The sequence below is a fragment of the Apis laboriosa genome, unplaced genomic scaffold (assembly GCF_014066325.1).
Source record: "Apis laboriosa isolate Shangri-la unplaced genomic scaffold, ASM1406632v1 scaffold13_cov153, whole genome shotgun sequence".
In the NCBI taxonomy this organism is placed as follows: Eukaryota; Metazoa; Arthropoda; class Insecta; order Hymenoptera; family Apidae; genus Apis; species Apis laboriosa.
In genome coordinates, this window is record NW_025221370.1 from 372,868 (window position 1) to 385,149 (window position 12,282).

The window sequence follows — 12,282 nt, forward strand, 5'->3', positions numbered from 1 at the left end:
GAGCGGAGGAAAATTGCAAACGTGGTAATATCGGTTTCTAGGGCCTGATAGTGGAGCCGGTGAGGGAGGCGTTGGAGTATTATCGAAGATTGAACGAGGCGGCGAAGGACGAGCGGCATCATCGAAAGAGCGTGGCGGATGTCGGGGAATCGACGTCGGCGGGCACGGCGGGCGGCGGGGGCGGGGGTGGTGGCGGCGGCGGCGGGGGGGCGTCGAGCGTGGTGAAGTCGAGCTCGTCGCACAGCATGCGGTCGAAACGGTCGGCGGGGACGATTCGGTCGCGGTCGCGTTCCACCGACGAGGACGTGACGGAGAACTTGACGGGGGAGGACGCGGAGAACGTGGAGAGCTCGGATCCGGAAACGGCGACCGAGGTGGAGGTGAGCGAGAAAACGTTGAAGTTCAAGATCTCGACGGAGGGGACGCTGTCCGGGGCTGGAACAGGTAGGAAAAGCTACCCGGGTAGCCGGAAGGGTAGCCGGGAGAAATCGTCACTGGATTATCATAATCACGACCTGGCCAGGGCTGTGAGGGAGCACGAGCGAAGCGAAAGAAAGCGAGGCGGTAAGGGAGAGAGCCTCGGCAGCGATCTGAGCTCGCCCGCCAGCGGTTGGTCCGCGGAGGAGACGAGGATCTCGGAGGAGTTGGAGAGGGCGGACGAGGGCGTTCGGGAGTTGGACGACGCGAGATCGAGGGAGCGAAGGGCGGCTACGGTGGTGGTGGAGGGTAACGGTAACGCGGTGGTGGAGGCGGAGGGACGGGGGAGAAACGGCTCGAGGAGGGCGGGCAGCTCGGTGGGAGAGGAGGGCGAGGAGAGGCCCGGAAACGGTTCGAAAGAGGTTCGGAGGGGGTCGGTGGTCGGGTCGCGGTGCTGCTGCGAGGACAAAACCGGTTCCAACAATCACAAATCCATCTTCTCGAGATTGAGGAACTTCACGGATCGGTTGAGCATCAGCTTCGACTCGACGAAGGATCCGCCCACGCCCAAGCCGGCTAAACACGCCGCGGCCACCAACAAAACGTTGAACAAGAGCAACTCGATAACCGCAACCTCGTCCACCCAGCCCACCCAGTGCAACAACTCCGTGACGGTTTGCAAGCGGTGCAATCTGGCCAAGAGCTCGTTGAAGGAGAGCAAAGGTGGTGGTGGTGGTGGTGGTGGTGGTGGTGGTGGTGGTGGTGGTGGTGGTGGTGTCGCGACGATGGTGGAATTGTCCCCGATGGAGAAACGGGCGATGACGTTGCCGAAAGTGAGAAAGTCGGCCGATTGCAAGAACAAAAGTTGGAGGACGGTGTTCGCCAAGGAGAAACGTTCGTCCGCCTCGTTGGAGGCTTTGCCCGCCGCCGTTTCCGACGCGTCCTTGTCGAAACATCGGCGGAATTCCTCGAATCCGGAGGGCAAGTCGCACGCAAGCCTGAAAACGGTCAAGGATCGGAAGAGTTTGGACATGGAGTTCGCGGAGATCGACGTGCGCACGAAGAAGCAGCAAGAACACCACAATCGTCACCACCATCGCCACCACCACCACCACCACCACCATCAGCCGGAGATAATCGTGAAGGGGGTCGAGTATGGGTCGAGAGAGGTCGTGGAAAGCGAGGACGTGGAAAGCAAGGTGGAGATCAGAAGAAGCTCGGCGAGTATGGAGGATATATCGAAGATGGCGAAGCAGGCGGAGAGCGCGATGCTCGGTTCGTTGGAGCCAAAGAAAGCGAGCGAGGAGCGTCCCCACGCGGGCAGTTTGGACTCGATGCTGTACAAGGATTCGTCGAAATCTGGAAAGAAGGCCGCGTGCTCCTCGCCGACTACCGCGTCGAAGAAATCTTCTCCCGGCCTGTTGTCGCGGTTCAAGTCCGGGATGAGCATGGACAGCACGAGGAGCAACAGCAACAGCGACTCGTTGCACGACCAGAGCTCGCAATCCCCGAGCGGTTGGATCTCCTCGTTGACGGCCAGCTTTCGGCCGAAGAGGCAGCAGGTGGCCTCGGAACCGCCACCCTTCTCCTCCTCCCATCCCCCGCGTTCGCCGAGTCGAGAGGAGATCAAGTGATACGGTCTACGATTGGTCGAGGACTCTTCCGAGAAACAATTGTCGGGCCTGCACAGGTGGCTGGCCGAGAATATCTTCTGCTGCAGCGGTTGAAACGCGTTTCGTTTCGTGGGCTCGGAACGAGCCGAGGAGACGGAGGAGCCAAAGATCGTTGACGAATCGCTGAGGATCGAGAAGAAGATGTGGGGAAGGAGACGCAACGAGCGCGTTGGACACGGAAGCGCGTCGAGGATCGAAGCGATCCACTCGACCCGATCCGGAGTCGGATCCGCGTCTCTCCCTCGTTGGCCGAACAAGAAACTCGATTACTATCTCGACTCGATCTCGAGCGTCGGACATTTATCGAGAGCAAACGGAGATCAAATCCGACCAACCTTTTCTCTCCGATCGATTCTCGGCCAACGATTGGAAAATCTCCTCTGTGCGACCATCTTCTCTGCGATCGATCTGGATCTGCGTTTACAATTGAAACGCGTCACAAGAGTTGGCCGAATTTTTCGCGTGGAACTCGAAAAGCGATTGGATAATCGCCGGATCGGATCGCGGAGGCAAAGAGGAACATTCGCGCCATTCGATCCGATTGTATCCCGTCGCGTCGCCTCACGGATGATTCGGGATGATTATCTTTTGGAAATTGTGAGAGAAAGGAAGATAGATAAGTTCGCGAGGATCGATTAAGCGCGATTTAAAGGGGAAAAAATAGTACGTCTTATAGTACGTCTGCGTATAGTAAGTCGATTAGCTGTTTCCAAATGTAGCCAGAGAATGTGTGAGTGTAATTAACGTTCGTATCGAAGCCAAACTGTCGAACAGCTGGCCAATACCAAATATATGTATATTGCTCCTAATTATCGATCTCCGTTCCGAGAGCAGAGTTGAATGAAAGAGCGGGAGAGAGCGAGAGGAGAGACTGTGAATAGGAGTGAAAGAGAGGGAGAGAAAGGTAGAAAAGAAAATATCGCGTACGATGAAATATAATAATTTGTCGAGATCGAGCGGTTCGAACTGGCATAGAGATTGAAACAAAAAATGATATTGAAAAAAAAAAAAAAAAATCGAAGCGAGGAAGAAACGAAAATGGACGGCCTGAAAGAAGAAGAAGAAGAAGAAGAAGAAGAAAAAGGCGCGCTATATAAACTATTTTATTTATTGTCCAATTAAAAAAAGAATAGCCTAATGAGTAATCATTAATGTTGTTCGTTATTATATATATATACATAAAATATATGCAAAACGCAATGTATACAAAGATGTGAAAAGAAAGATATGCGATTCCCATCGAGACGAGAACATAACGTATATATATATATATATATATATATTATAAAAAATACATAAAGAAAAGAATCTCTCTCTCGTACGAAAAAGCAGGTCTACTGTAATGGAAAAAGAGTTCAACGTATATAGATAGTGAAATGAAAAGAATCAAGACGGATGTGTCGCGTTGAATTAGAATTAAAAATTTATCCCCCGTTTGAAAAGATAAAATTTCCTCTGTCACGGAAAAAAAAAAATTAAAAGGAACGGAAGAAAAGAAAGCAGAAAGAGAAAAAGAGAGAGAGAGAGAGAGAGAGAGAGAGAGAGAGAGAGAGAGAGAGAGAGAGAGGAAAAAGGAAATAATTTCGTGTTTATCTCGAACGTCGCGGGGAAAGAGACGAAATCAATCGATTCCAATTATTTCGAGGCAATCATTCGCATGAAAAAAACGATTTTGTTGATCTGTCAAAAATTTAGATGAATGTTAAATAAATGTTGTTTCCTCGTTGAAAAAAAAAATGTCTTCCTATGATTTAAAAAATATTATATAAACGCGTGTATTCTCATCGAAAAATTGTTGTAAAATCGGTGGAATCTTTTGATCTAACGATTATTTTAATTCTTTTAACAATAGTCAACGAATATACTCTATTTATTTTTTATAGCGATCACGTTATCTCATCTATCAATAATCGCTAAATTTATATAATGGATCGACAAAGAAATACACTCTTGGTCTATTTTCGAACGCGTTTAGAACGAGGATTAAAAAAGCGAAATAAAAGAGACAAATCGGCTAAATGGTAAATGGATAAACGGTACAACGTAGGAAAAAAAAAAAAGAACCCTCGTGATGCACGCGTTTTCACGCTCGACGCAAAAATTATTTTTCCGCGTCTTTAAACGACGTCTCGCTTCTTCATTTTTAGATGTTTATATTTTTATACTCCACCAGCAATGTGTCTCTACGGCGATGAAGAACCGCATGTATTGTTGAAGTCTAGTCTTACGTTATTGTCTTCATCTCCCCCTCCCCTCCCCTCCCCCAAAAAAAGAAAAAAGAAAAGAAAAAAAAAACCGGTTTTTTCGAAGAGGAACATCCTTCTACATTTTTCTACAACGATCGTAGAAACAACAGAAAGATATAAACCCTGTATACTGTCCACCCGATCGGCGATCCTCTGTATTCGGCGTAATGCTCGTTCGAATTCTTCTTCCCTAACGAGAAGCCGCGAGAAGAGATTCGTTCGATGAACGAATTGATTTATAATTAACGTAACGATCCATTCGAAAGTTCGTTTGTCGATTGTTAAATCTCTTCCCACGGCGGCCAAGAATCGCGAATCCATCGTCAATCTTCCATTTCGTCGTCGAAATAGCTTATTGTGGTCCACGTAGTAGGCAAATACAGGGACAGGATATATAGAGACGAGTGTGTTCGTTGCCACGTTGAATCAATAATGCCAACGTTGCATGCAGGCTATAATGTAAATTATTAATCAAACTCTCAGTGATACGAGGCAGAAAAAGTATTTGATCTTGAACAACAAACTGATACCAAACGAAATCCGCAAATCCGTATCTACATCCGAATCGATCGAAGAACATCGATCGATTTCGATTCGTTTGATAATCAACGACTGACAAAGAAAAAAAGAAAAGAAATCAAATGCTTTTTTTCGTTCTATCACTCGCTATCTGTGCCTGACCTTTGTCAATATTTATTTGTCTCTTCCTAGACATATATAAATCGTATTGTACGCATATCGGTATAATCGGATTTTTCCTAAGAAAAAAAACTCTCGGACCACCCCGTGTCGACAATCGAATTATACCTCCTCGTTGAATCGTCGAAGTGTTACGCGAGAATAACTTTCGAGAATTAAAACGCGGTCAGCCGAATTTTAATATCTTTTTAATCGAGACGTGAGGAGGAGAAAGCGAAGATGGAACGAAACTCGATGATCCAATGAATCACAGTCAGGATGATGATGATGATGATTTTCACTCGTCGATTGATCGTTTAATCGTAGAGCGGCGAGGTAGCGCATCCCTCGTATCCCAATTATTCTCGTCAATTATCGTAATCGATCGTACGTTTTCTCCTGCCGATGGTCATCGGAAAGAAGGGACGAATGGTAGAGTGTCGCGATCGGAAATTGTGAACGAAACTAGGCCATAGCGTGTAATTTTCTGGGATAAGCCGGGAGAATAGCCGCAATATCTTGGCGCAATCCTCGTTTCGTCGTTTCCATTCCACACCATCCTCGCAGCGAGAAATGCAGTGTTAATTAGCGTGTAAGGAATCAACGTTCCTTGCGACAATGTTGTGAATCGTGCCGCGCCCGGATCATTTCCTCGATCCTTGTCGTTCGTTGAGACGAAAATTGGGAGAAATTGGCGGGAATTCGGTCGAACGAGTCCGAACGGTTGAAGTGTACGCGCGTTTGCTCCGATTTCGAGAGAGGAGGTAGAGGAGAAGAAACGGGGCCAAAATTTAGAGATTCGAGTTATCGATCGAACTGAACGTTTGACGAAATTTTTAAAGTTTAAAGTACAAATTAGCGATGCCACGTTGATACGATCTTTTAGATGTTATCTTTTATTTTAATTTATTTTAATTTTTAGGATAAGGATCGATGAAACGATTTAATCAACTGAATTTATATCGACTGAAATATCTCGATTCATCGTGTTACATATACGTAATACGTTGTATAATGTGTTTCTTTTATACGTATAACGCAATACGATGACGATGAAATTATTAAATTTATTTGTAATTTATTTCTCTTTTCATGGCGTTTAGATAGATGTTTTAAATTATTAAATTTCCGCGTAATTTACTTACATCGTAATATTTTAAATTTGGGGAAAGATATTAAAATTCAAAATTTTCGAAAATTATTTTCGAATCGAAACATTTTCTATTCAACGTCGTATCGCTAATCCACGTTAGATTTTAAACGGCGCGCAAGTGAACGTAGATTTGCAAAATTATCATAAAGAGAAAAACAGCGATAATTATAATAAAAAAAAAAAGAAGAAGAAAAAGGAGGAGGAGAAGAAAAACAAGAAGAAGAAGAAGAAGAAGAAGAAAAAGAAGAGAAAACGGGTCAAGATATATGAGCGATGTGACGAACAAAAAATGATTCTAGATATATGTATGTATAATGTGTATTTACCTGGCGAGAAAGAATTATAAAACGAAGAACGTGAAACAACAACTAAGCTCGCGGGCGAGTCAAAATATTGTAAACGACGAATTGTATAGTTATTATGTGTGTAAAACTATCGTGGAACAAATTCAAACACGTTGCAGAGGCGTGTACACTCGATGTTCGTGCGTTGTTCGACGATGACGATCGATCGTATTGTTTGTCTGCAATAAACAAATGAAAAAAAAAAAAAAAAAAAAAAAAAAAAAATAAAAGAAAACGTATATATTCGCACAATTCTGCGCTTGGTCGGTATGAATAAATATAATTGATAGATTCCATGACATAACGATTCCCTGTTCATTCATCTCTTTTAATTATTATTATTAAAAAAGTATTTAAATTAACATTGAATATTAAATTATAAAAATGAATACTGAATCTACATAAAATACTCGACAATTAACCGAGAAGAATTACGAAGAAGTAATTATATAATTTTTCTTATAAACCGAGAGAGAGATGTAAATAGAATTTTGTCAGGAATCGAAAGATTATTTCGTACAATTGATTCTATCTCTTCTCGAGTCGGAATAACGTGGAATCAACAATCTACTAATATTCGATGTTTCTCTCTATACGTAGTGCCGACCGTACATAACCAGTCATGGTTAATTTGTGGGTAAATGTCGAATGTCATTTTCGAACAAACGCGCTCAAACTTGGTGCCGGGATACCGCACGGTATCCGCCATTCCAATTTAACTCTAAGGTGTCGTACTAATATATTACAGAGATTTAATTGTAAGATAAACAGCGGTTACATGCGCACGGGCCACGATCGGCCGGTTAGTCTCTTTTGTAAATGAGAATAAGTGAATGAAATAAATACATATACGTGACCGCGTAAGTGAAACAAACGCAACTCTGTTCCCTGCGTACATATTATATTTTCTTCTCCTCCTAATGATATATAAATTAAAATTTCATATATTTGAATATTTTCATTTGAATAATCGTCGATCTTTACAATTTTTAAAACTAATATTACGCTTAGTTTTTTAAAATTCATTAAAAAATAAAAATTATTAAAAATAAAATAATAATTGATCAAAAATATTAGAATAATTATAAATGAAAAGTTAAATATATTCTACAATTGGTAAGAATTTAACCAGCCGCGGTCGTGATCTTTCGAATGTTCAGGTATAATCCTCCTAATGCTGTTGTTGTGAGTGCTTTGGGATTCAGAACCATTGGGATTCTTGTTTTCTCGCATGGTAAAATTTCATAATTTTTCAATATTTCAATAATTCCAAGCTTCGATTGTAAAAGTCCTAATCGCATACCTAAAGTAAAAAAAAAAAAGAATAATAATAAGATGATATAATATAATCGATATTTATTACTTTTTTTTTTTTTTTTTTTTTTAATATACCAGTTTATTATTCAATTTTGTATCTTGAACATTCATTCGCAAATATGATATAAAAATAAACAAAAATACGGAAATAATTATATATAAATATATTTTTGTTCATGATTAATCGACAAAGTATAAACGAATTATATATATATATATAAAATATTATATTTTTTCAAATTGAATGGTTATAACTAATCGTATAAAAAAAAATGTTAAATCTTGCACTAATTGATATCGATAATATTTATATATGATTTTATCATGACTTTGTAAATATTTATTATCTAAATGTTTTTTATTTATATTTGTATGTTTTATATATCTGGCTCTCAAATATAGAATATAGAACATAGTTCATAGTTCACTATTCAAATTGATAACGTAATGAAGAATTTGTTGGATTTCTCGCATAGAGCGAAAATATGATCGAAACTTGATTGATTATGTCGAAATTTCAAAAACTTTACCTCTCTTGGATATTAAAGGATAAAATAATAAATAATATGATACAAGTGTTCGACATTAAACGTATCGAAAGATAAATAAAAAAAAAATATTACACTTACCGATACAAATATGAGGTCCCTCGCCGAAAGGTATGTATACGAAATTTGGCCTAGATCTTTTAACATTCTCGGAAAATCTGAGAGGATCGTATTTTTCTGGATTTGGAAAATACTTAGGATCGTAGTGAAAACCAATCATAGGAATGAATATAGGAGTACCTTTCTCTATCGTCACATCAGAATTGGCTATTTTGTAATCCTGAAGAGCGACTCGATCCAAGAATCCTAGAGGTGGATATTTGCGAAGAGTTTCCGATATTACCATATCTAAATACGGTAAGTTCATTATCTGGAAAAATTAAGATTATCCAGTCTTATAATCGAGACTTTTGACACTTTTTTTTTTTTTTATTGGATTAATTTCTTGAAAGATCAAATGTTGATTATGTGCTGTTTGAATGATTATCGGTAGTGTTCATACCATATCATATGTGATTTTTCCATCAGTTTGCACTAGAGCGTCATGAATCTCAGTTCTGAGAGTTTTTTGTACGTCTTGGTTCAATGCCAATTCGTACAATGTAAAAGATATGGTAGTGGAGGATGTTTCGAATCCACCGGTGAAGAAGACAGCCGCTTGAGAAACTAAATCATCTCCATCGAATTCTGAAATCATAATTCCTCCTTTTTAGCTTCCTATTACGTATCGCATATTAATGAATAAAATGTTAAAAATACATACTGAAACCTTCGAAACTTTCCTGATTCTTGTGTTTCTCTCTCATTTCGATCAGACAATCGATAAGATCGTTTCTTTTTACATTCGATTCGATTCGTTGGTTGATCATTCTCCAAAAAGTATTTCGGAGGGCGTTTGTCGCTTTTCCGAAAAATTTTATAGAGAAATATTTGGTCAAATTAGGGAAGAAGAATATTAAAATGAAATCGAAGGCGCGCTTAATATTGTAATCGAAGATCAATCTGCCATATACACGGAAATCGGCATTCGGATCCTTCAATGAATTCAAATCCACTCCAAACGCAGTGCTAGCGATCAAATCAGTGGTGAAATTCGCAGAAAGATCCTTTACTTCTATTTCTTTTCCATTGCCTGAAAAATACATTTATCTATCATAATCTGTCATAATACATTTTTGTGATCGTACGATGATCATAATAATAAATGCGATTTACCATCCAAATTCAATGATTCCAGATGTTTCTCCAGATTTTTACCGATTATCAACATTAGTTCGAACATTTTTTTTAGCTTGCCCGAGGTAAAGATCGGCGTAAGTTTCCCTCTCAGATATTTCCATGCGGGATTCTTTATTACGAACAGATTTGAATATCCAATACGATCATTTTTACTATCAGCTGACACGTGTTTATTCGCAAATATATTAAAATCTTTCACCAAGATTTGTTTCACGAGTTCAGGATCACGAATTAAGAGGAACGGTTTGTCGAAAATATAAAAGCCCATGAAAGGTAATCCTTCGCTTTGTTCGTACAACTCCCTTATAAATTCTGAAGGTGATTTCTTTAACAATACGCAATCTGCAAAGTTGCCAAAGAAGGGTGTAGGAGTAATCTCCATAACGCCTTTTCTCGACCAATATTTGAATTTCCGAGTCATGAACAAATAGGCGGCTATCATCAAGGACGAGGAAACGATGAGGATATCCAGACTCCAATATGGCGTTAAAAGAGTCATTTTGAACGAATCTATAAAAGAATTAATTTTTGTTTGGGAAATTTTGATATCGATAGAAAAAATAATAATGGAAAGTAATCATAACAAATAAATAAATAAGAAAATTGATAGACGAAAATATATTCAATTTAAAAAAATAAACATTATCATAACATTATCGATATCGAGCTAAGATGTATAGATAGATTGATTGATATTTCGAGTGATAAAAGAACGAAGATAAAAAATAATATTTATTATTATTCAAATATGGAAAAAAAAAGAATTTTAGATAGATACGGAAAAAAGTGTAATGAAAATAAAAAGTAAAATATTAACGAATTAACGAATTGTAATAGGAAGTAATAGGCAACAAAAGAAAAAAAGTTGAATAATAATAATTAACAATAATAATAATTTTTTTCACACTTTATGATAAAATTAAATAAATTCGTATAGAACAAAACTTTCGAAAATGAGCACTAGAACAAAGTCAATGTCAAATTACATTTTCACCACAAATATCTTCTGATCTTAAGAGCTTCGTGATTCGAACTGAACATCATCAAACGAAAAATACTTATATATACGGAGTGTATATACTTAGTTATCTAGTAGCCTACGTTTCCTTCTAAGCTGTTCCTTTCTATTTTTTTTCTTTCTTGCATGTCATTGATAATAAAGAATTAATAGCAAGTCGTCTCGCATTAGATATAAGTAACAATCTAAAAAATATATAGAAATAATTTTTTAGAAATAAAATTTTTCTTTTTCCAATAAATAAGAATTATATTTTTTGCTATATTAATTGATATAAATATTTCATCTTCTACGATAAGATAATTTAACTTATCTTCATTTAAATTATTTATTATTTAAATCATTTATTATTATCAAAATTAAAAATTATTTAATTTTGTTTAAAATTGCTAATTAAATTATCATAATTTGATTAAATAAATGTACGTCAAAAAGGAAAAAATTGATAATATAATTTCAAAGAATTTCAACGAATTGTTGAATTTTGTATTATAATAATACGTACATATTTTATATATAAATATTGAACATGATAAGAAAAAGATAATGGTTAAATTCGTTGCATTAACGAATACATTAACGAATATTGACCAAAAATATCATATCTACGGATAAAATTATAAAACATTGCATAATATTTCGCTTGTTTCTCTTGTTTATAAAATTATTTAAAAAATATTTAAGAGATGGTGAATGATGACGAAAATGAGTAATTTTATGTATAAAAATGATTTTAAATATTCAAAATTTTAACTTGAATTTTGGGAAATTTATTGATATATTTAAAAATATGTTTTCATTAAAAAAATAAAATTAATCTTCAAAAAATTTTTTACTAGTTTATCTACAAAAAATTATATTATACCAAATTAGTTTGGCCGTCTTCTTATTGAAATTATATTTGAAATATATTTAGATAATAATTTAGAAGATAATTGAGAAAATAATTGAGATTTAAATAATATATTGTATATATATCATAGACAAGATTATTATATAGACACAGTAGGAATGAAGGACACTATTCACATTTTTAACATAACATGGTGAATACGTATTTATACTATATGAATTTATTTTATTTTTTTTAACGTTATTGTTACATTTACATATTATTATATTCAATATTTAATTAATTTTATTATATTTAGATTATATATTTAAATATAATATTTTAATACTTTTAATAATTAATTCTTTTTAATTTAATCAACATTCTTTTCAATTTTTCGATCTTCGATAAACTTTATTAAAATTATATGCATAATTATCTGCATTAATTTGAATAATGATTAACTTCACAGAAATATATTATCATTATAGATAATATATCATTATAAGATGTAAATGTTATAGTACATTATACTATTTATTACACTATGTTAAATATATTTATTTATTACAAGAAATGAAATAATAAATTAATAAATATTTAAATATTGTATTATCGCAAATTATCTTTTATAATATATATCTCAGATAATATATATCTCAATTTGTATATTTTATTTTCTTGTTTATTATATAATATTATTTTAATTTTATGTATGATATTTTTATCTGTTTTACTTATTTATTTTTTACATAATATTTGTTTTCTTATAAAGTGTAACTTCATGACTTTTCCATTATTAAAAAAACTTGTAAAA

General features: G+C 36.6%; 2 protein-coding genes across 3 annotated transcripts in view; one reads left to right on the forward strand and one right to left on the reverse strand.

Moving 5' to 3' along the window:
• The window catches only part of LOC122721013 (high affinity cGMP-specific 3',5'-cyclic phosphodiesterase 9A), a 99,615-nt gene extending 95,788 nt beyond the window's left edge, over positions 1–3,827 (forward strand). For both annotated transcript variants that reach the window (XM_043948186.1, XM_043948188.1), the window contains one exon: positions 42–3,827. In XM_043948186.1, coding sequence (XP_043804121.1) covers positions 42–2,051 — 2,010 coding nt within the window. In that variant the 3' untranslated portion in view covers positions 2,052–3,827. The remainder of the gene's footprint in view (positions 1–41) is intronic.
• Positions 3,828–6,243: 2,416 nt separating this feature from the next.
• Positions 6,244–10,636, reverse strand: LOC122721014 (cytochrome P450 6k1-like). The gene is made up of 6 exons (XM_043948189.1): positions 10,602–10,636; positions 9,592–10,125; positions 9,140–9,508; positions 8,879–9,063; positions 8,458–8,746; positions 6,244–7,814 (listed from the first exon to the last, which is right to left on the reverse strand). Exons 2-6 carry the CDS (start codon positions 10,112–10,114, stop codon positions 7,636–7,638), a joined length of 1,545 nt encoding a protein of 514 aa, XP_043804124.1. The 5' UTR covers positions 10,115–10,125; positions 10,602–10,636; the 3' UTR covers positions 6,244–7,635.
• Between the last annotated feature and the right edge of the window lie 1,646 nt (positions 10,637–12,282).